The following is a 24,156-nucleotide window of genomic DNA, read 5'->3' as shown; positions in this document are numbered from 1 at the left end:
TCTCGCATTCCGTGAGTTTGAGCCCCGGGTCGGGCTGTGGGCTGGTGGCTCAGAGCCTGGAGCCTGCTTCCGATTCTGTGTCTCCCTCTTTCTCTGCCCCTTCCCCGTTCATGCTCTGTCTCTCTCTGTCTCAAAAATAAATAAAACGTTAAAAAAAAAATTAAAAAAAAAAAAAAAGAAAATACACTGAGAATAAGTCACCAGAAAATTCTTACAGTAAACCTACTGTCTCCCCAGCACCATCTCAGGTACCACAGAGAATAAATAAGGAATATTTAGCTGCCCTTGAATTGATTACCTTGAGGTGCAGGACACAGGTATGGGGTAAATTATAAAACCAGACCATATAATAACGTGTTAATTGCATGGCTCCCACTGCTTTGTAGTGTTTTGATGCTGAAACCGTATTTTTCTGAGATGGGTATTACCACTCAAACCATTTTTTAAGTGCCCTGTGGCTTCTCCTCTTCATGTGTAGCCCCAGTAATTAATGTACAAAGCAAGGAGTCGGAGACAAGACGAAAATTAATCTAATGGTCCAGGTGTGTAGAGCTGCAGAGGTTAACAACCTGTCACATTGCTCTTGGAATTTTAGAAAGGTAGAAAGGAGGGTGTGTGTTGTTGAGAGACACTCGTGTCTTTAACCTACCACTTATACTTCGCCCAAGGACATTGAAGCCAGAGGCATCCTAATTCACAGATAATTAAAGACCTAGTCTAAAAACCCTCCACTTGACCCAAGTCAATAGTTGTAAGGACAGATTTTGGTAAATAATTCTGTTAAGGCTAGGTCCTGTCTTACCCCCTCAGAATCTTATAACTGTTTGTTTCTACATCCGTTCAGTGAGCTTTCATTTTATTGACTGATGGATGGATTGATTTTAATCTATGATGTGCCAAGCCCTTCGCTGGAAATTCTGACGTAGGCGTGAATAAGCTGTGGTCACTACCTTCCTCATGCTCTATTGAAGAGAGCGTTGAACTTTATCACCATTAACTTATAATTAGGTTATAAGTTATAATCTAACTTATATAAAATATATATAATAATCTAACTATATATATAACATATATATAATCTAACTGTTATAAAGAGCTGTAATAGTTGTGTAAAGGTGATATTAGCATGAAATGAACATAGAGATTCCTAACTGATGTCAGGTTATTTGATTTTTTTGTAGATAGAGAATTGGTCATAAAGTATACTACTAAAACTCTGTAGTGGCTTGAAATGTTGTGAGCATTTACCTGAATAGCTTTAGGGTTGTTTTTTTTTTTTTAACTTCTGTCTCCAACCTTGGCTCAAGTATTTTCCTCTACTGACCTTTCTCCCCAGAAGCATGATGGCTCTGTGTTTGCCTGTACAAATGGAATGATGCAACGTTCTTGCCTCTGAGACACATTCATGCTCTGATTTGTGTGGGTTTCCCATAGGGAGGATTATTGATCAACCATCATGCAGACCAGTCTCTGAATAGTTTCTGTCAATGGCAGTCCGCCCTCACTGGAAAGAATGGCAAGAGGCATGACCATGCCATCCTCCTCACGGGATTTGACATTTGTTCCTGGAAGAATGAACCATGTGACACTCTAGGTATGGTATGAATGGATGCTTCACTCACACCTGCGAAAACAGTAAGGAAACTTTCTACTGGCTGGGTAGCCCTTAGGACCCTTAATAAGGAGACTTAATATTTAAATGGCGGACTATGTTTACTGTACCATCTGGTGAATGTTGTTCTATTCAACCGAAGTCAGGGTAGAATGGTGAGCTCGTTTCCTTTATTGGTTTTGTATTTTTCTTTATTAACTCTGTTGATGGCCATTGAGATAAATGGTTTAACTAGCCTAGTTGTGGTTCATTCTCTAAGCATCGTGACTGCAGAACTGGGTAGCTGAAGAGAATTTGACTGTTCTTCATGGTACATAGCTCTGCCCCTAGTTAGCAGTCCATCCTTTAGAAAGTTACACATCCTTTAGGAAGGGACACATCTTTTCTATATTTGCACTAGCCACTGAGTAAGGACTATATCTTCTACATCTCTACTGTATTTTCTAGTATGTTCCATTGCATACAGTAGGAACTCCCCGGTTATTTTTAATGGATCGATGATCATCTAGATCATTGTGATGGTGGTGATGGTGATGATAGGCTGGGTTTCTCGCATCATCTCACGGACCTCATAGCAGCAAGGTGGGTGCAGTTGACCCACAAGTGTGCACGTAACACTAACTGGGTACATAGCCTATACTGGGTACATAGCCATGAGCCTGTTCTACTGCTTATGAGGACCCAGAACTGGGAAGAAAGACATTTAACACCACAGTGTGGTTCCAGATAGAATCAAGCCCTGGCTGGAATGATTTTTTAGCTGTTGTTGGCAGGAAGTCGTTTTTGAAAACAGAAGCATTTTTCACATTATAGAGAACAGGAGAATAATGCACTTAATCCGTTGAGATTGTTCAGGCCTTTTTGTGCTACCTGCTTCAGAAAAAGACCAGGACGTATGTTGTCCTAGAAAATATACCTTGAGCTTTGATGCTAATGCCACTGTTAAGTGGATGTTTTGTATTGGGTTAGCTATGATTTTAATGGTTGCTCTGACCCAAATAACAAACTTAGATAAGGCATTTAAATGTTCAGTAGCTTACTATTCTATATATGAAATAGAAATGATAATATTCATACCTCACAGGGTTATGAGGAGGATCCGTTGATGACAATATCTTTTAAGAGGAAGGAAAATATTGAACACTGAATTTATCTATCTGGGCAGAACAGAGAGCCATATGCCTCTAGTTAGTTTCCTGCAAAAAAATTTAAGTACATTAATCACTTAAACTAAAATTAATTACATTAATCAATTAAACTAAAACTGTGTAGAACACTTTGAAGCCATACGACATGATCGGGTGTCTGTATATGGTCCCTTTGGACTAACATTTGAAAATGTTCTCTCTTTAGGGTTTGCCCCCATCAGTGGAATGTGCAGTAAGTACCGAAGTTGTACCATCAATGAGGACACAGGGCTTGGCCTGGCCTTCACCATTGCTCATGAGTCAGGGCACAAGTAAGTGACCCCTTGATTCACCACTTTATATGAGGACTGGTTGGGCAATTCATTGGCATTCCTCTAGAATGGTAGAATAGGTAGGATAAATCTAGGGTACAGCTTAGGCTAGTACTGGACCACGGGCCCCCGGGTGGATCAGTCAGTTAAAGGTCTGATTTCAGCTCAGGTCATGATCTTGCGGTTTGTGGCTTTGAGCCCCACATCAGGCTCTGTGCTGACAGCTCACAGCCTGGAGCCTGCTTCAGATTTTGTGTCTTTCTCTTTGTCCCTCCCCTGCTTGAGCTCTCTGTCTCTCTCTCTCAAAAATAAACAAACATTAAAAAAATACAAAAATACAAAAAGAATTGTACCGGGCCATAAGGAGAGCTCAATAAAGGCCAGTCATTGTTGACGTGGCTCTTTTCAAACAACATTTTGTGGCTGCACAGAATTACATTGTGTGCGTAAATGGACTAGTCCTCTAATGGCTCCTCTGGTCTTTTAGGAATTTCTTCCATGTTTTTCTGCAGTGAAGATACCTTTAGTTCATTACGCCAAGGAAATAATCATGGAGATACATAAATTTCCAGACTGTAACAGCATGTTAATTGTTCAAAGACTGGTGATGCACACACCGGATATTCTTGTAGTCGGTGTCACTGCATGTACTTAATATTCTTTTCGTTGGTGTTAGTAAATCTTTCTTTCGTGAGACTAGAGTTCGAAATGAGCAATGAGAAACCTAAGAGTCGTGAGCTGAATTTACAAGGCATCTGGTGCCAGTGCAGTTCTACAGAGAATTTTCAAACGTTGCTTGAACAGTAGCATCCACATTGGAATAAGCACACTGCTTTACTAGATGACTATTTCAAAGGGCATCCTCTTTGGAGTTTGAGTTTAGGAGTGTTTGTGTGTGTGTCTCATATTCACCATTTATATTGAATGCTCATTTTCAGAGCATTGATTAATTTCTGACTTAAAAATAAAAGCAGGGGCACCTAGGTAGCTTAGTTGGTTAAGCGTCTGATTTTGGCTCAGGTCATATCTCTCGGTCTGTGAGTTACAGCCCCGTGTCAGGCTCTGTACTGTTAGCCCAGAGCCTGGAGCCTGCTTGGAATTCTGGTTCTCCTTCTCTCTCTTCCCCTTCTCCACTTGTGCTCGGTCTCTCTCTCAAAATAATAAATACTAAAAAAATTTTTTTTCAATGTTTATTTTTGAGACAGAGAGAGAGCATGAACGAGGGAGGGTCAGAGAGAGGGAGATACAGAATCTGAAGCAGGCCCCAGGCTCCAAACTGTCAGCACAGAGCCCGATGCGGGGCTCGAACTTACGGACTGTGAGATCAGGACCTGAGCCGAAGCTGATGCTCAACCGACTGAGCCACCCAGGTGCCCCCCCACCAAAATCTTTTTTAATTAAAGCAAAAATTACCTACTTCACGGCTATACTTTATATTCAAATATTTTGGTGTTAGTGTCTCCTCTGAGCATATTATCTTGAAAATTTGAATCCTGACCGTTACCATTACCCAATGGCTTCCCAACATTTTATGTATGTGTGCAACCACGTTCTTAGCAAGATATGAATGAACCCATTTTACTGTGAACAGAGGTGCAAAAATGCCCGGTAGGCCCAAGGCCCCTTTGTACAGAGCAGGAAATAAATAGGAATGTTAAATATAGGTCTGAATTTGTTTCTGCTCCTATCTCCTCCTGACCCTGAACTTCCTTACCACAGTTTCACAATTGGTGGCAAGAGAACCATTTGGTGTTGGAAATAAAAGAATTAGACTCTCCCATCATTTTAGTGTAGCTTCGACATCTTGACCAAAAGTTTCTCGTCCTTACACTAAAGCAGACATACCGTTCTTTGGTTTTGTCCAAGGCACAATAGAACAAAGCCCTTAGCATTCTTTAGACTTTGCTACATGAACTTTACAGCACTGCAGTTAACATTGGTTTGAACCGCGTACAGGTCTACTTAGATGTGGACTCTTGTCAATAAATACAGTACAGTACTGTAATATACTGTAAATATATTTTCCTTATGACTTTTTTTAGTACCATTTTCTTTTCTCTTACTTGATTGTAAGACTACAGTATATAATACGTCTCCCATACAAAACATGCGTTAATTGGCCTTAAGTTATTGATAAGGCTTCCAGTCAGCGGTACGCTCTTAGTAGGTAAGTTTGGGGGCAGGTGGAAGTTACACTGGAATTTTCAGTTGCGGGTGGGGAGGGTCAGTGCCCTTAACCCCTCTGTTGCTCAAAGGTCAATTATGCATAGTAACTCATTTTGGTTTTTTCTTGCAGAAGAAAGATAATTCTCTCACTTGGGTTCATTGGATGTCAATGCATCTTCCTTTGATTATAATTTGGAAAATGGGTCACAGAAAGCTTTTTGTTTTTGTTTCCTCCATTTGTTTCAGCTTCGGCATGATTCACGATGGGGAAGGCAATCCCTGTAGGAAGGCTGAAGGCAATATCATGTCTCCCACACTGACAGGAAACAATGGGGTGTTTTCCTGGTCTTCGTGCAGCCGGCAGTATCTCAAGAAATTCCTTAGGTACGACAAAGTAAAGCCAGGGGTCTTCCCCGGGTTGGAGTGGTGACAGAAAACAGCGCTCAACAGATGTTTAAAATAAATACTCGAGATGATGATGATGGTGGTGGTGGTGGTGATATGGTCATCATTATTGCTGTTGAAAAAATACATTGAAGGTCTAATACTGTGCTAAGTGCTCTGCACATGTTGTCTTATTCTGTCCTCATAGCAATCCTGTTAGGATCCCCATTCTCCAATTAAGGAAATGGAGTCCTAGAGAGGCTAATTGTGTTGTTTAACATCCTATAGCTGGTAGGGTGTGGACGTAAAACCCACACCGAGGTCTGCTCTGATTCCAAGATCTATGCTTATAACTATCTCCCCTTTATGACCTCCAGAGGTTGCTAGATACACATTTTACTGTGACTAATTATTTTAATGTGATCAGCTTGATCATAATAGTATTACACATGTTAAAGCGGTGTGCATGTTTTACAATGAGTGGAATATTGGCTTGCTTAGCTATTTTGCTTGAAATGGCCATGAGCTAGCTGTATGTCCAAAAGCCATCCAAAGGAGGTGATAGTCATATAAAATCTCTTTGATAATTCAAAATTCCTACATGGCATTAGTAAAACGGGAGTTAGGAAGGTAGCACTATGTGATTCATATTACATGACCCAAAGGTGGAACTCTTCGAAGTTTCCTTTAATTTTGTTCAGCAATAATATATATTTGACCTTTGTCATTAGGATAGCCTTCTAGTTGTTGTTACATATCTCATCATGCTATGTTGACTCACAAGAACACTCAGGTTCTAATCCCATTTCCCTTTGACCAAATGTTAGGGAAACGAACAAGGTTTCTTTGGGAATTGATAATACTGATACTCTTTTTTTAAACCTATACTATTACACACTATTTGCAAGTGTTTATGGAATTTGTGATACACAACAGGCAAAGCTGATTAAATGTAAAGATGTCTAGCCAAACGACGTCCTAAAGAACAGGAAAAATTTGACAGGCCTTTTGCCAATGATAAGTTTTATCAAATGGAAGATTTTCTTATTAGTTTTAAGTTTATAATTTGGGGCTTCACATCATCTTTTCTCTCATGGGAGAGTGGAATCAATGAATATTAATCAAGGCCAACTTAATACAGATTGAATTTCTGTCATTCATATGATATAGTTAAATGTTGGTGATGATGATAACAGCTGACTCGAAATGCTTACTCTGCCGGGTTAAGCACATTGTCAGTAATGGCGTATGTCACAGTTGTGCTTTGGTCTCATGGTTGACTTCGATTCCCATCTGTCCGCCTCCAAGGTCATACTGAACCACCATGCTGTTTGATATCATAGTTTAACTGATATCGTAGTTTAACCACTTAAGTTGAGTGGAGGGAAGGTGGTTTTTTTTAAACAATATCCATGCCATCAGTGTTGATTTTTTTTTTTTTTAACACATCCCAGTTGAGCACACTTGGGGGAATTGTTCTGCTTAGTGCCCCAATTCTTTCTCTCGATGCTTACAAAAACCTCGTAAAGATTATTTGAGGTAAAGTACATCTTGACCACTGCCCCATTATTGATATATATATATATAAAAAAAAACACAGCCCGACGTTCAACTCCGTGAAGATAGACACTGTCTCTGTCTAGTTTATTCTGTACCTTTAGCGTTTAACCTAATGTTCACCACACAGTAGGCACCCAATAAAAACTTGTTGAATGTTGTTGAATGAGATTGTTGGGGAGAGTTTTCAAATATATGCATCTTTGCCATCTAGCAGGCCAAATCAAATCACTTGGACAGCTATAATTCCTTTACCAGGTGAAACCTTCCATAGCTGTGTAAATTCCATCTTAGACAGGACAGGACTCACACCCTGGAAAAAATAAACATTTTAACTTTAAGTATGACCTATATGTTTAGCCATGTTCTATGTTTCTTTGCATGAATGCATTGAGAGGTGTACTGTTTTTTGTGGAAAGATCACAGGTAAACACAGGAGTTAACAAGGATTTTTTTTTTTTCCTGCAGCACACCTCAGGCTGGGTGCCTGGTGGACGAGCCCAAGCAAACAGGACAGTATAAATATCCAGACAAACTACCAGGACAGATTTATGATGCCGACATACAGTGCAAGTGGCAATTTGGAGCAAAAGCCAAGTTATGTAGCCTTGGTTTTGTGAAGGTATGTTTGCTTGTGATTTCAACCTCACGTTAAGATTCTGCAATGTGTCTGTGCCCCTAGCAGAAGTATAAACATTTGGTTTGCAAGGCCAAGGGTTAGAGTCTGGGTTATCTCTAAAATGTCAGCTTCTTGGCATGATAATTAAGTGGCAGTTTTACTGTCGATGAATTGTCCAGGCTTATCCCCTGTAGACCATGCCTGGTTTAAATACCTTCTGACTGCATCCTGGGAAGAAAATTACTCCTGTGCAGATGAGGGTTTTATCACAAGTAGTAAATCTGGGTACAATAGCGTTTACCTACCTCTTATCATTCTGTTTCTTATTGCTGTGTTCATTTCCCTTAAATGTGATACATTTAAAATCATCACCACCTGAAAATAGATACATATGCCTCTATGGAATGTGAAAACTGTTAGCAGCCAACTTTTTCGCGTGTTAGGTCTTCCCTTCCACGTGACGAGAAACATAGATGGGAAAACCAAAAGTCCAGGATGTAGAAATGGGAGACACATTGGAACACTTGCTCAGGAACTCTAGCACTGACAATCTCAACATCAATACAAAGTAGAATCAGTTTTAAGGTTTTTCCCCTAGTATCCAAAGAGAAGCATGGAGGGGCACCTGAGTGGCTCAGTCGGTTAAGCTGCAGCCTCTTGATTTCAGCTCAGGTCATGATCTCATGATTCGTGCCATCGAGCCCCACATAGGGCTCCATGCTGACAGCTCATGGAGCCTGCTTCTGATTCTCTCTCTCCCTCTCTCTCTGCCCCTCCCATGCTCACACTTACTTGTCACGGACTATGAGTCTGGAGTTCTCTCTTGTCCAGCAAGAGAGCAGGTGCAGAATTGAATACGAGAGAGGCTAATGTCTGGGAGGAGACAAGAGCCCCAAGCAGGGGTTTCATGTCCATAGTTATTGAGCTCACGAGATATTACCTTCATCATGAATGTGAAGAAAATAAGATCTTACACACGTGAAATGTCGAGAAAACAATCAGACAGTAATCATTAGCTTTTGTAAGAAGCAAAGGGTCTGGGAGACCAGTGAGTTTGTGATCAAGGTACATTGGCACCAGATGGAAAGTAATTTCCTGCAGGTGATATGACAAGTTACTCGTGATCCCATTACAATATCTCGCTAGGTAATCTTGGGCATTTTTGCCCTGTGGTGGCAGCTTTCTGCCCTAAGCTTTTTTCTAACTTATTTATGTAAGTAGCATCTATTTCCCCATACTTGCTCTCTCTCCAAACGAATAAATAAACTTAAAAAATTCTTAAAAAAAAGAAAGAACAAACAGAAGCATGGAAATCCTAGGTATCTGGAAATAGGGAAATGACAAAGATTTATAGCTCCTTTTCCATGCCGTCTTCCTATCTCCCACCCTTTCCATCCCTCCTCTTTTCTTCTCCCTCTTCTGTGGCCACTATCCCTTCCAGCAATTGCCTCCGGAGCCTCTGCTCCACATATGGCATTCTACTTTGAGACTTCTTTTATTTTTCCTCAGTCTTCACAAAGACCTTTTGAAATGAGACTTATCTTTTTTTTTTTTTTTTTTAACATGGAGCTCAGGGAATGTGTATTCCATGTGCCCCAACCCTCAAAACTTTTAAACAAGGCACAGCATTCACACTAATGTCACGCTTCCTTCTCCCGAGTTAATATCAGTGTTTCCTCAGCTTCAGTCATTGACAGCGACATTCAGTGATTAATAATCGCCTTTATTCATGGTGGTGTATCTCTGTATTATTACGCATGTGTTGCTTTTCTAATAAATCATCTCACACCCAAATCTCTAAGTCCAGTCCTAAAAAAGTAACCACTGAATCACAGGTTTGATAGGAGATTACTTATTTTTCTAATGCTCTTTAAATGCGTAATTGTTAGAAAAGTTTATCCACCCATCGTCCACAATATTTTTGGCGTATCCTCCATGGTCCATGGGGCTTACTTTGCCAAATGCCGATGTATCCTGTGCGCATTAATAAATTTACGACTGCAGGGGCACCTAGGTTGCTCAGTCAGTTGAACGTCTGAGGTCATGACGTTGGCTCAGGTCATGATCTCACTCTTCTGAGTTGGAGCCTCACATCGGGCTCTGTGCTGACAGCTCAGAGCCTGGAGCCTGCTTTGGATTCTGTCTCCGTCTCTCTCTGGCCCTCCCCTGTTTATGCACTGTCTCTCTCTCTCCCGCTCTCTCTCTTTCAAATATAAATAAACATTAAAGAATAAATAGATAAATTTATAACGGTCTCTAATTGCCTGTTAAGTTGATGTGTTTGGCAGGAGTTGATAGATGTTCATCCTGTTGACAAAGTTTGTCTGACTCTCCTTTCACTTCATTCTTAAAGGTTTCGCGAGCTTACCCCCGTTCATTAATCACACGTTTATTAAACGCTTACTATGCAGCGAATGCGCAATTGGTAACGAGTTTGATTTTCTTTGCAAACATAAAGGCAGTTTTAAAAATGACTACCATTCCTTCAAGATCCTACATTCAGCAAACATTTGTGGGGTGCCTGTTCTCTGTCAGAGAGTGTGCAGCGCTTAAATAGCCATTCTTCATTTACAGATATTTTTCTGGAACTGTACCATAGTTTTCAGAGAGACAGCACCTCAGTGGGATGGTCTTCCTCGGGAACCGGGGCAAAGGGAAATGGAAACTGCAAACTAAAAGTCTGAATTGAATGAGGAAGGCAGAGGGGCTCAGTGAGTTAAGTGTCTGACTCTGGATTTTGACTCAGGTCATGATCTCACGGTTAGTGGGTTCGAGCCCTGTGTCGAGCTCTGCACTGACAGTGCAGAACCTGCTTGGAATTCTGTCACCCTCTTTCTCTGCCCCTCCCCTGCTCTCTCTCTCTTTCTCTCTTTCTTAAAATAAACATTTAAAAATATATTTTTTTTTAAATGAGGAAGTCACAGAGATGGGAATGCCCAGGGGGTAGAGATTTGCTTACGGGAGCAATTTGGGAAGACCAGGAGGTAAGACTGTTCCAGAATGCTGAATGTTTTCCCCCCACAGCCTAGGGGGCAAATACCTGCTTGTAACTTGAACCGTGGCATTACCTCTGAGAATCACAGATCTTTCCTGCCTCCCCTAAGTGGGTGGGGCTTCCAAAACAAGCAGATTTCCCATTTGTCCTGCTGGTCTGAACAGTTCAGACCCACATCTGGCAGCACAGAAGTAATGGCATTTTGTTTTCGGTGTCTTCAAGGTCCTGTCATTGCTTTCCCTTTCAGACCTATTCTTCTCACTGCCTTTTTAAAAAATCTTTATGCACCCCCCCCCCCCCCCCCCCGCCGGAAAGGCAGTTTTGCATGAGTTAGAAGCACACACGCTCAAAAAATTTCTCAAGTGTCTTTGGAACCGCATGCAATTATCAGCATCCCCTGGAACTTGTTAGAAGTGCGAATGCTCAGGTCTCATTCCAGTCCTGAAGCATAAGAAAGTGTGGGGGTAGGACCTGGCAACCTATGCCTGAACAGGGGCTCTTTGTGATTCTGATGCTTGCTCAGGGTTGAGAACTGCTGACTTAGGCAGTTGTCAGTTTCACACACACACGCACACACACACACACACACACACACACACACACACACACAAACCATCTGGCTTTTGGAGTTAGGTGGATCTGAAAGTTTAAAACCTTATTCGACCGTGTCCTAGAACCCAGGTCAAATGGCTTAACCTCCCTCAGCCTTTCTGTCCACATCTGTAAGGTGAGGATAGGGATAGTTCTTCCCTGGTAGTTGTGTGGGTGCATCTGTTGGTACAGCTAATCAGGGTTTTCTCGGCTTCCTTGTCTGAGCCTAGAGCTGGGTGTCTTTCTTACCTGTCTCATCTTCTGCCAGCCGTCTGTGTCTTCACGTCAAGCTTGATCTCTGTTCCCTTTCAAAGTGTTCAGGAAAATGAGTTGGTTAGATTGGGCTGGTGGGTCCACGTTATTTGGACAGACATAAGGGAGGGTCACCTCCACAGCAACTGGAGGGAACTCCCCTCCGGTTATTAAACACATATTAGCCGCTGACTGACAGCGAGGGAGTAGGTGCCGTCTGCCAGAATGCTCCAGGCGCCGGAAGAGACTCTGGTCAGCGCTTCCAATGTGGCTTATTTTACTAAGTTAGAAATGAGCAACCTGTACCCTGTATCTCAGCAGCCATCGGTCACTGTCACGTAGCAGGAGGTCCATTCATGTTCATTTACGGATGTACTGAGTGGGTTTGAAGCAGAATAGAAATGATAGGGAAGGTATGAATTCTAGTGAATATTTTTAGGCTCATCACCTCAGAGAACATTTCCTCTGAAAGAAGAGACATGTCAAATATAGTAGGATGGGAATGCATTTCTGGTTTCAAGAATCGGACCTCATAATGCTCAAAGGTCGTCAAAAGGTGCAAAGTTGTAGAGAGTAAGTCCTGGAGATTCCATGTACATCATGGTGAGTATAGTGAATATTATAGTGCATATATGAAAGTTGACCGGAGAGCAGATCTTGTCTGCTCATCACATGAAAAGAAAAGAAAATTTTCATCATCACAAGAAAATAAAATTATAAAAATATATGGGGACAGATGGACTTATTAGTGGTCTTTTGTAATACGTACGAATATCGAATCATTATGTTGTACACCTAAAACTAATATGTTTAGTGTTACACATCCATTAGACTTCTAATGTAATGTAGAAAATGTTTAAAATTTTCCAATTTTATTTTAAAAATTATCGTGTAAAAAAAGAATTCGACATTGGGATGAAAGAATGGAAAAGAAAGAGAAACTCCCTAAGGGTCTAAATCTAAGTGTAATCAGTAAATTGTACCTGCTTTGTAATCTAATAAATTTCCTACATCAGGTTTCACATTTTACTAACTTCCCCCACGGACTTGGGGTTCAGCTATCTTCATGTCCTTGTATTTTTTTCAAGCCGTTTCTGCTTTCGTGTCTATAGGTCTTTGTGTATATGCCTCCCCGCCTAGCACGCTGCACGGCCACCCATGTGGCAAATACCTAATCATCTTCTACTGTTATCAAAGATTCCGGCACAAGCGTTACCTCCTATTTTTCCCAAGGAGACTGAAACATTCCTTTCCCCCGGCCTCCATCTGTGCCCTTTATGTCACCATCATAAACTTGTGATACTATGTTATAGCTGATGAGGTATATCTCTTGCCTCAGTATGGTCAGTATCTGTAGGGCCCAGCATGTGCCCGCCATGTTGGCAGATACCCAGGAGTCATTTACTGAAATTGGAATGACAATCAAAGCTAACATTTCTTTAGTACTCCCATTTCCATAAAGTGGAGGATTATGCCTCTCTCCCCTTCTCATCCCTCCTCAAGAAAGCAGGAGTGGCTGACTTACCTGGGAGAAAAAGAGGAGTCAAGGAGGACTCTAGGGCTTTTGGCTTGCGCAGTCAGAAGTACGGAGGGGTCATGTTATGAGCTGAAAGAGGCTGAACATGACTCAGGTTTGGGGGGAAAGATGGGGAATTCTGTTTCAGATGTGTTAAGGGCGTTATGAAATTTGATTCGCAAAGACCACTAACATTTTTAGCACATCAGGTTTCGCTTGAAGGGGTATCTTTCGGAATCTTTAGAATACAACGGGACAACACGGTCAACGATGACAGGACAGAGTATAGTATTGAGAGTCTCCTTAAAAATCACATCCAGGCAGCATGAGATCTTGGAGTCTCTGTGGTTAATTCTTTCTCCCTTAAATTATGACTTAAGTCTGGGGAATTATAGATAAGGAAAAGTTAGTTGAATATGCTGGGGAAAATAAAGAAGGAAGAGCAAGAAAAAAGTGCAAACTCCCATTTCTGTTTACTTTGAAGGGGAGCTTTCTCAGAGGGTTCTCAAGGTCGTCAAAGCATGTAGTTGGCTATAATTACGTTTGACTTATGTACTTCACCACAAAAGAAATAACATGTTCATACAGCCCGTCTGATTTCATTCTGGAATCCTGTGTTTTTGTGTTTTGCCTTATTTTCCTGGTCTTCTCCAGCTGCCCCTTTTTCTTAGCCCTGTGGCTTGGCATCGGGCTGTGGAATCTGGGTCGCCTTTGCTTCGGTCTGTCCCACGGTCGTTTCGGCGGTGGCCACATAGACTAGGGGTGTGGGTTATGGCTTCCTGCTGGCTGTAAGGGGGAAAACAGTTTAATTCTGAAAGCCTCTCGGACTGTGGCTTTGTTTCAACGGTGACCTCCTATTTCTCCATTTTGATATGGACTCTTTTTCCACATTAAGTTGTTCCCTCAGGCCCGGGGTGACACATGTAAGGGCTCGCGGAGATGATGAAGTTGATTCACTCGTTGGCAGACTGCCTTATGCTTTCTACTAATGTCAGTGGCCAGGTCCCCTTCTGTGGGAAACATTGACATATCGTGTCTTATGAGCTGTTTTGAGATTTGAAAGTGGTATGTGTGGCACCTGCGTGGGGCTCCTGCTGGTGGTGTTCCCGAGCGGAGTCCCGAACACCCTCCCCTTCTCTTTTGCGGGGGGGAAGGATTTTTTTGGTTCACAAGATCAGGCTCCCTGCACAGATCTCTGGTTTCCCTCCATTTTCTTTCCTTGTTCTGTGGAAAACTTTTTGTGTGTGAAATAGCGCCTAAGCGTGTCCTTGCCATATTTTCCAACCATGAAATCGATACGAGCTAGAATGCTTGGCGAATTGGGTGCCCGGTTAATTGACTCTTCAGGGTTACACCGAGTGACCGCAAAAATCATTTTGTTTCCTCCCTGGTGGTTCATGTTTTCCCCCAAATTGTATGCATTCACACTTCTATCCCGGTAAATAGAATGTGGCAAACGAAATGGAATCATTCTGACATTTCATGATTTTGACATTCTATTAATGACATAATTCTGAAGAGCAACTTTAGCTGTTGGAGCTGGAAGGAATCTGGTTCCGTTGCCTTATTTCATAGGTAAGTAACTGAGGCCCAGAGAAGCTGAGAGCCTTCCAACCTCCATTAATGGCAAATCCAAGCCCAGAGTAGTGGTCAAGGACGCTGGCTGGAATCAGGCCAGTTGGAGTCTGGCCTTTGCCACTTACCAGCTGTGTGAATTGGCGGCTTTGAAATGTCAATAGCTCGTTCAGTTCCCTCATCTAAATTAGTTTATGTGCGGAATTCGTTTAGTGAGCATCACTAAATGGTGTTAGTATTAGTTTCCTATGACCGCTCTAATAACTTTCCATGACCTTAATGACTTAAAGCAACACACGTTTATTTTCTTACATTTCTGGAGGTGGACACACGGGCTAAGTGCCACTGGGCTAAAATCAAGTGTCGGCAGGCTTGTGGCCCTCCTGCAAGCTCTAGAAGAGAAGCCATTTTCTTGCCTTCTCCAGCTTCTACAGGCCTCCTTCATTCCTTGGCTCAGCGGCCCCATCCTCCGCCTTCCAAGCAGCAACATCCACCTTGGCCCTCCTCATGCTGTCCTCCCTCTGACTCTCTTCTATCCACCCCTGCCCTCTTCAAGGGTCCCTGTGGTTGTCTTGGGCCCATCTGGAAAATCGAAGATAGTCTCCCCACCTCAAGGTCAACTGCAACCCTGATTGCATCTGCACCTTTAATTCCCCTTTGCTACGTAAATGCACAAAGTCACAAGCACCAGTGGTAGGGATGTGGTCATTTTTGGGGGATGGTGTTCTGCCTGCCACAGTCTAGCATGAGAGTTAAGCTCTTTGATGCTCTCGTGTGAAAATTGCTGAAATGCTTGAAAATTACTATAAAGATAAGGACGGTGGTGATGATCATTTACATCATTTACCCTTGAGAACAACCCTCCAGAGGAAAGAGGTGCTTCGATCACCATCTCCACAGTCGAGAAAACCACACTTCAGACCCTTCCGTAACATGTCCCTAGGGCCGGGAACCTCGAATTCGGGGGCGAGGATCTGAATCCGATGTGCTTGATTCCAGTTTGGGCTTCTTTTGTTTCACTCGTGGTGGTAGTTGTTATTACAAACCAGGTCTCTTGGTTTCAAGCCAAATGGTCCCTAAATGAACTGTCGTTACCTCCCCGTCATTACCAAACACCCATGTCGGCAGTGCGGAAACTTCCTGCTTGTACATTTGCTACAGCGTATTTACCGGTTACCTGGCCGCTCCCGACGTCACTTGCCTCCGCTTCCTGGACAATGTCCCATTCCAGCTGCCTCAAAATATGATATTGTATACAAAAGACTTTGGATGTTTGCATTTTTATTGTATTGACACCCTTACCAGCTTCTTCTTTTCTTTCAGGACATTTGCAAGTCCCTTTGGTGCCACCGAGTGGGTCACAGGTGTGAGACCAAGTTCATGCCCGCGGCAGAAGGGACCGTTTGTGGCTTGAGTATGGTAAACTGCATACTTGTTAGTTTCTAGTTCTGGAAACATGATAACATGTAGAAACAAACCATTGTACAAATTATCTGTACTGTAACTTCAGAATAGAATACCTTCACTGCTGCATACATTTTCTGACTGCTCTTTAAATTAATCAGCATTATTTAAGCAGTTATTATAAAAACTCAGTGCTAATATAACCCAGTTGGCTCAGGTGTTTAGGGTGATTTTTTTTCTTTTTGCCTTTGGTTTCCATTTTTAGATGAAATATTTCTATTTCAGCGAGCTGGTGGATTTTATTGTATACTGTTTGTGTTAAACTTGATTCAGTATAGAAGAGCTTCAAGGAGCAGATGTCCTGTTTAGTAGCAAAGGAGGGACTCTACCCTGATACAGGGCCCCTACTGCTCACCTCCCAGGACCTATCGTTGGGCTTCTGACATGCTCACTGGAGTCCCATCACTTAGAGGGATTCCTAGCAAAGGATAAGCTGCATCTCCGTCTAGGGTGTACCAGAAATCCTTGAGCCAGCAAATACCGTCAATCTAAAGAATCGTCTCCAATATGGGAGATTATGGGAGATTTCTGTGTTTTGAATGAAGAACATTCATATATTAGTTCCTGGGTTTTTTCCTCCTTCCCCGCTAATGTCTGGAGGAGAGGTGCACTTGATGTAGCAGGAAATGGTCCAGATTTGGGGCATTCCTTTGAAAGATCGCAACCAAGAAGCTATGAAAGAGGAGAGCATGGAGATATTCCAGGTTCTTTGGTCTCTGCTTTTGGGTCTGTCAAGGCAGCACGAGCCTGTGTAGAAGACTCGGTCATTTAAAGTGAACTCATTCGTGCAATAATTTATTGACTACTAGATATCAGAGACAGGAGGCTCTGAGGTTACAAAGATGAACACAATTCAGTTTTATCTCTTCAAGAACTCAGTCTAGTGGGGGGACCTACCTGTGCAGAAGCCAATAACTCTGACCGTCTTTTGAAACATACCTTCTTTAAGCACCTACTTACTGTCGATGCTCAGAATTAGGTGTGCACTTAGAAAGAAGTACAGTGAGTGGGTACACCACGACGGATGCTGGGATTTGAATGGAAGTTCCTCAGTTGGATGGGAGAGACATTCAGTGAGAGATTGACCATGAAGGTAGAGATACAGGACCTGAAAATTAATGAATGTTCAGAGAATGGTTTCTGATATTAAGTCACTCAGCATCTTTTAGAAGATTTGCATTTTTTTTAACTCTTTGAGTTTAAAGGAAATGAATCTTTAAAACATGGAGGCATTACATGCCACTTTTCACCCAAGGTACCCATCTTAGAAAATTCCAATAAGGGTTCTCACTGAAAATATGCATGGAGTTGTTTTAGGTGTGGTAAGGGAAAGCAGTGAATTCATTAATTGAACATGTAAGTAGTGCTGAAGTCATTCTTATTTTTTAAAGCATCAAAATTTAGGACTTGCACCTCAAGGATTAGTGGGTATATTTTGATTATGAAGGCAACAGCATTAAACATAAGAGGGATGTGCAAGAAAAAAATGGATGTAAGAAATGAGGAAAGTAAGTGTCAAATGGCATGGGTTTCACATTAAAAAAAATTTTAATGTTTATTTTGAGAGTGAGAGAGACAGAGCATGAGCGGGGGAGGGGCAGAGAGAGAGAGAGAGAGAGAGAGAGCGCACCAGGATCCGAAGCAGGCTGCAAGCTCTGAGCTGTTAGCACAGAGCCTGACCCGGGGCTTGAACTCACATACTGTAAGATCGTGACCTGAGCTGAAGTCGGATGCTCAACCGACTGAGCCACCCAAGCACTCCTAAGGTTTTTATTACATAAATACACCAGGGATCTAGTTCCATGGGGCTGAAAATGCCCCGGGTTAGATTTTAGTTACTGTAACCTGAGACAGTTCAAGCCAGAAGTACGAAAACAGATGTCCTAGTGCCACTCCCCACCCCCATCATTATTTTAGAAGACCAGACTGCAGTTCTCAATAGTGGGGGAACGCCCTCGACTCTGAGGGTCCCCAGCGCAGAAAGCATTTAGATGAGCTCCATCCATCATCACACCGGTATGGTTACCATTGCATCTACGTACGTGGTACTCTTCCTCCACTGGGGGATGAAACTGACTCTTCGCGAGACTGTAAACTCCATGAGGCCAGGGCTCTTATAAGCATAAGCATGTCTTACGCTTTATCTCAAGTGTCCTACGGAGTAGCAACTATTCCATGTTGTGTTCACGTGTTCCTTTATAACTGGAACGTGACCCAATCCTTCTCCCTCCCTATCTTGTCCCTGGTCATTCGGTGACTTTTGTACCATGAATCTTCTGTAAACGTGTGAGGATATGAAAAGCCACATACTTTTATTTACTTATGTGGAGAAGGAAAGAAAGGCTTGTGCTTGGTATCTGTCAGGAAAGGTGTCTGCCCATATCTGGCCGTTCAATTTGAAATTAGGAGAAGTGCATATCAGTATATGTATATAGATGGATAGCTAAATTGGGTGTGTAGAATTTTATACGTGTATGTGGATTATGCATGTGTGTGTCCGTATATGTATATATATGTGTATATTATGAGCAACCTCTGCATGACTTAGCAAAACTGCACACTTTCCTAAAAGCCTCTGCAGTTAGATCCAAAGAGGGTGTGTCGGTGTGCGTTGCATTTATATATTTATTCCTGATTTCTATACCGAATGAACAAGCCGAAGGAAACAATCCGTTAGCAACCTAAGACAATACTCGGAAAAATAGTGAAGTAAAGTTAAATTAATTGAAGGTTTGGAATGGATCTTAAAACACATTTCTTAGAAAAAGAAACCAGGGTTAAGATACATCGGTGGACCGTTTGCCTCTGAGGTGCAAAGGATCCATATCCTGTTGAGGAGCTTTGGTTACTGAGTTTAAGTGGAGTCTCCGTCTCCGTGGTGCTGCGTTAGTATTTCCTTGCTACGTTTCTCTCATCCAGAAATAGTTATTAACTCCGTAGCACCTTGGGAGGATTATGTTAGACCCTGCATGGGAAGTCCTTCTCTCCCCGTTCCTGTACCATTTCCGGCACCTAGAAGCAACTTCATAAACTGGAACTGCTTCTCTTGTTGTTGGCTGTTGTTTTTTTTGTCTCAGCCACTGGGCTCAGCCGGGGAGAGTCCCGGCCCCGGGGGATTCCTGGGAGGGTAGATTCTGATTCCTGCTTACAGTAGACAAAATCCTGTACTAACCAACTGCTTTCCCCCTGAAAGTTCTCAACAGTGTTCTGTGATTTCATGCAGACTGTGAAATTAATCCGGGGGAAAGACAAATTAAAAACACAAGAATTAATCCGCACCCGGCAAGAATCGAAGGAAGGAAGCAGTATCTTCACCCAGGCACAGTGCACTAGCAACTCAATAAACAGCCGAGAAGCCACATGTATCCCAGGGGAAAAGCGAGGACTTGGAAAGTCAAACAGCTCCCCCATAATTCTGCGACTCAACCCTCACTCTTCGGCAGAAGCTGGCACGGTCCAAACCTCAACCCGCTGGATCTCATTGCAGAGGCTTTCAGGAAAGTGTGCAGTTACACTAAGTCATGCAGAACTTGCTCATAATAAAAGCACCACAGGCATAAAACCACTACGAGAGGCTCAAGCAGTCCCCAAGGACAGAGATGACCGGCAAAGCCTGGAATGTATCACAAAGGAAAATAGAAGGAAAGGTTAGCACAGAAAACAGCTCTCTCGCCCTGGCTTGACCAGAGCGTTGGCAAATGAAAGACCCAGAGCTAATTCATAAAAGACACTCAAGAGAGTTCAAAGTCATCAGTTCAGGGTCTGGAGTAGGAGCCTTTCATACAGCCGTAAGGTCAAAGGGTGTTACCTAAAAGCACCATGCGTGTGGACGGAGAGCTAGTCTGTTTCATAAGACGTGCTCTGTAGGGATGGCTGGGGATAAACAAAAGTGTCTGTTTTTATGATGAGTAATCAGAATGATAAATTCTGTGTTAGGACCTAAAAAACTGGTTCTCCTTGAGTGAATGATCCACATTGTTCTTTAAGCAGCCTTGTGTCTAAAGGTGGGGGGGGAGGCACCCTTGTCACTGCGCCTGCGCGCTCTCCCTTGGCCCTTGGGTGGAATCTAAGCTGAACACGTCACCTCGACAGCTCACAAAGCATGTACTACTCGGCCGGCTGGTGACAGACCCGTCTTCGCTAGATGTCAGCCTTTCAAAATGCATGCAGTGAATGCAGAGTGACTGGGTGTTCGTGAAGCGCAAAGAAACGCTCTCGAGGTGTCCTGCGTTCTCCCTTTGGCCCCCATACTTGTTTTTCCTGTTCACAAACAGGTGTCTACACCTCCTTGCCCTTTCCCAGGCGGACTCTGACAAGAAACGTGTCACACGTTCTTTTCACAGTGGTGTCGGCAAGGCCAGTGCGTCAAGTTTGGGGATCATGGGCCCCGGCCCGTCCACGGCCAGTGGTCCGCCTGGTCGAAGTGGTCCGAGTGTTCCCGAACTTGTGGTGGCGGAGTCAAGTATCAAGAGAGACACTGCAATAACCCCAAGTAAGGCTGCAACAGAAAATCAGTATTTGTAAGGCAAGAATGTACTGTTTTTGTTTTGTTCTGCTTACATACTGTTTGAAAGTGTTTTCTTCCCTCCGGTTAATAGCAATCAACTAGGATTTTACTGTTTGCATCGAAAGGGGTGAAGCGGTCAGGAGCTGAACAGCAACCAAGGAGTTACTCTGTGCGTGAATACGACGCCGACCAGAGACCCAGCTCAATAGTCTGAGCTACTTTCTGAATCTAAATGAGAGCCACACGGTCACACGATCAAATGCCTGTGATGTAGACCAGAGAAGCTAGGCCAGCGGAATGTGTGTGTGTGTGTCTCAAACTGATGAACTGGGGAAAATATGCTGATTTTTGCCTTGCAGGAATGTACATCAACACGTGTTGACAGATCTGCCTGACTTTTCAAGAGAAACCAGAAGTCCAAAAAAAAAAAAAAAAAGAAAATGTGTGCGAAATTTCCCGATTGTTAAGATATTGACAACAAATTCAGTTTCCTTAAAACAGAGCACCAGGAGGACTAATCACAAGGGCTACGGACTGAGATTGGTCCCTGGCCACCTGCAGGCACCCTCGCTGGGATTCTGAACCGCCGTCTGTATTCTTTGAAAACGAAGGCGGTTTTATGTTCGTTTTATCTGCTCTCATTCCCACGTGAAATGCGTGTGGGATGTACATTTCCTGATTGGCACAGTGATGTAGAGAGAGCCTGGGTTTGAGAGCGAGAGCTCAGACTGCAAATCCTGGGTCTGCTGTTTATTAACTGCGTGACTTTGGGGAGTTCACTTGAACTCTGAACCTGGGCTTACGTATAAATTGGAGATAACACTGCCTACCTCTGAAGTTTTGGGGGTGTGGGGATTAGAACTGGGTCTGTAGAATGCCTGACATACTGGGGAGCGTGCAGTGGGCATCCGGCACAAGGATCCGGGCTCTGTGTGGCTTTTACCCCTTCATCCTAAACTCATCAGGAGCACAGGGTAGCAGAGGGTGAGTCCTCAAAAGCAAGGGGGAGGGGGTGGAGAGAGGCGTTACCGGTGAAATTGGATTTTGGAGAATGTGGTAGAGAGAGAAGAATGGGATGGGTCCTCGGAAAACGGATTTCGTTTTCCAGCACTGTTTGAGTGGTGGTGTAGCTTGAAGGTCAAGAACCCAGGCTCCTAATCCCAGGACCCTAGGTTCGCCTCCTGGCCCTGCGTCTTTCCAGCCGTGTGGCCATAGACAGCGTACTGTCCCTGCTCTAGATTCCTCCTTGGTCAAAATGGGAAAGCGAGAGGGAGCAAAAGGGAAGTTTTGAAGAGACCTGGTATCTCATCCGAGTTAGCAATCTACGCTGGATCAAGAGGCCAGTTTGTTCCAAGATAAAAGAAAGGGTCGGAAGACACCCTGACCATGGTTTGCTGGGTAGCAATTTGGGATAGCAGGCAGATGCAGGATTTTTCAACTTCGGCACTCTGGACGCTTGAGGCTGGAAAATCTCTGTTACGGGGTTTGTCCAGCACACGGCAGGATGTTGGGCAGCGGCCCGGCCTCTACCCACCAGATGTCAGTAGGATGACTGCCGCTCCCCAACAACCCTGTGTCTCCAGGCGCTAGAGGGGGCCAATGTGCTGTAGGGGCAAAGCCATCCCCATTTGAAACTCGCTGGCTTATCCGAGACCTGGTAACTAGGTGTGACGGTAGACAGGCTTGTGATGCATTTACAGCTTACACCAGATTATTAAAACCACCCTCCTCGTGCTTTGAACGTAGCCCATATCTTGGATAGAATTCCTAAAATCATTCTATTGCTTTTCATTTTTTCAGCCTATTTCATGGATCTGGTTTTCATACATCACAACACTTTACAATCTCGGTATTTTCCCAAGAAAGAAATAGATTACCTAATTTAATAGCTCTGCTGGTAAAGTGCACGAATAACACCCCTGAGGTTTAAATTAAAACCTCTCTCATATCTGTGGGATTGAGAACTCTCATTATAATAGCGCATTGTTCATGGAAATATCATAGTGTAATTTTGGAAATGCCTAATAAAAGAATCCCTAATGTAGTTCCATTTGGTGGTGTTTTATCATTTTAAACCAGATGAAGGCTCCTCAGGATACTGTTTACTTTAATTATGCGTCACAAAACAAGTACCTGAGCAGCTGCCCCAAGGCAATTGAATTAGTTGTTCTCTGTTGTTATTTCACTTCGTTGTAGTAGAGCTGGGGTGGGGTGGGGGTTCCCCTCCATTTCGAATTACTGATTTCTCCTTTGCTTTAGTTTATTGTACGTTTGGTCTGTTCCCATCACTCAGCCTAAGCAATTTCATTTTCTCCTGTGAGGAGCGCGGGGAGCTTTTATTTCACTTAATGATCGTTTTCCCAGAACATACTTTGTTTCATAAAAATGAATTATTCCTGGCCAGTTCACAGCTTTATCCAGCTCGTCCGCTTCCAAAGTGTTTAGAGGTTATCTGGTTCTGGAATGACTGGTACCACACACATATGGCCCTTCTTCTTCTTTTTCCTATGCCAGGCGTGGTAGGGGGGACATTTTTAGCTGGTAGAAGTTCTGTTGCCTCCCAGGTCCTACAATGCCTCAGGAACCTTCTCCAAACATTTCTCCAGGCCTTTGCTCCCCACCCAACTAGAACAGAGATGAGTTGCGACCTGCTGTCTAATCCAGTCACTTGACAAATGAGGAACCAGGGCAGATGGGGGGCACAAGTGCTGCCATCTTTCCCCGGGTCACCAAGCTGGTAGTGATAGAGTGAGAACAAGAGCCCCCGGTTTTAACCCTCGGACATTGTTTCTGGTTCTCTGACTCTTCAATTATTATACTCTGAAAGAGCCTAGTGGAATTTCTATGAAGTCTGTTCAAGCAAATAGCAAAAATTAGAGTAGTGAAAACTAAACATGCCGAGGTATTATAGAACCTTCCTAAATTGCAAGTCTATTTGACGACAAATGATATGCCACCAGAGAGTCATGGTTCTAGAATAATAATTGAATCAAACCTCTGGCCCATTTTCCAACCGGTGATTTCCAGGCTCAGGTGATTATTAGAATCACCAACTGTGCTTTAAAAAAATACCGATTTCTGGATTTTCCCTATCGTATATTCTTTTTTTTTTTTTGATGTTTTTATTTATTTTTGAGAGAGAGTGCACACGTGGGAGTGGGGGAGGGGCAGAGAGGGAGAAGGACAGAAGATCTGACACAGGCTCTGTGATGACAATAGTGAGCCTGATGTGGAGCTCAGACTCAGGAGCTGTGAGATCACAACCTGAGCTGAAGTCAGAAACTCAACCAACTGAGCCACCCAGGTGCCCCCGGCCCCATCCTATTTTCTTACTGAGTAAATCTGGAGGGACCCAGGAGTGAGTCAGTCTGTCTGGCTCTCTTTATTAACAGAGCTCCCCTCCTGATCCCACTGATCACCCAGCCAATATTACAAACATTTGTAGTCAGGACATGATAT

At 43.1% G+C, this 24,156-nt stretch overlaps 1 protein-coding gene across 2 annotated transcripts in view; it reads left to right on the top strand.

The window, feature by feature from the left end:
• Window positions 1-24,156, top strand: part of ADAMTS18 (ADAM metallopeptidase with thrombospondin type 1 motif 18) — a 140,491-nt gene that overhangs the window by 67,499 nt on the left and 48,836 nt on the right. For both annotated transcript variants that reach the window (XM_060650090.3, XM_060650089.3), the window contains 6 exons: window positions 1,435-1,594; window positions 2,966-3,071; window positions 5,484-5,621; window positions 7,647-7,800; window positions 16,050-16,145; window positions 20,534-20,682. In XM_060650090.3, the coding sequence (XP_060506073.2) occupies window positions 1,435-1,594; window positions 2,966-3,071; window positions 5,484-5,621; window positions 7,647-7,800; window positions 16,050-16,145; window positions 20,534-20,682 (803 nt within the window). The remainder of the gene's footprint in view (window positions 1-1,434; window positions 1,595-2,965; window positions 3,072-5,483; window positions 5,622-7,646; window positions 7,801-16,049; window positions 16,146-20,533; window positions 20,683-24,156) is intronic.

This window comes from Panthera onca, chromosome E2, assembly GCF_046562875.1.
Source record: "Panthera onca isolate mPanOnc1 chromosome E2, mPanOnc1 haplotype 2, whole genome shotgun sequence".
In the NCBI taxonomy this organism is placed as follows: domain Eukaryota; kingdom Metazoa; phylum Chordata; class Mammalia; order Carnivora; family Felidae; genus Panthera; species Panthera onca.
Note: the sequence above shows the minus strand (reverse complement) of the source record. Positions and strands in the feature narration are given on the sequence as shown.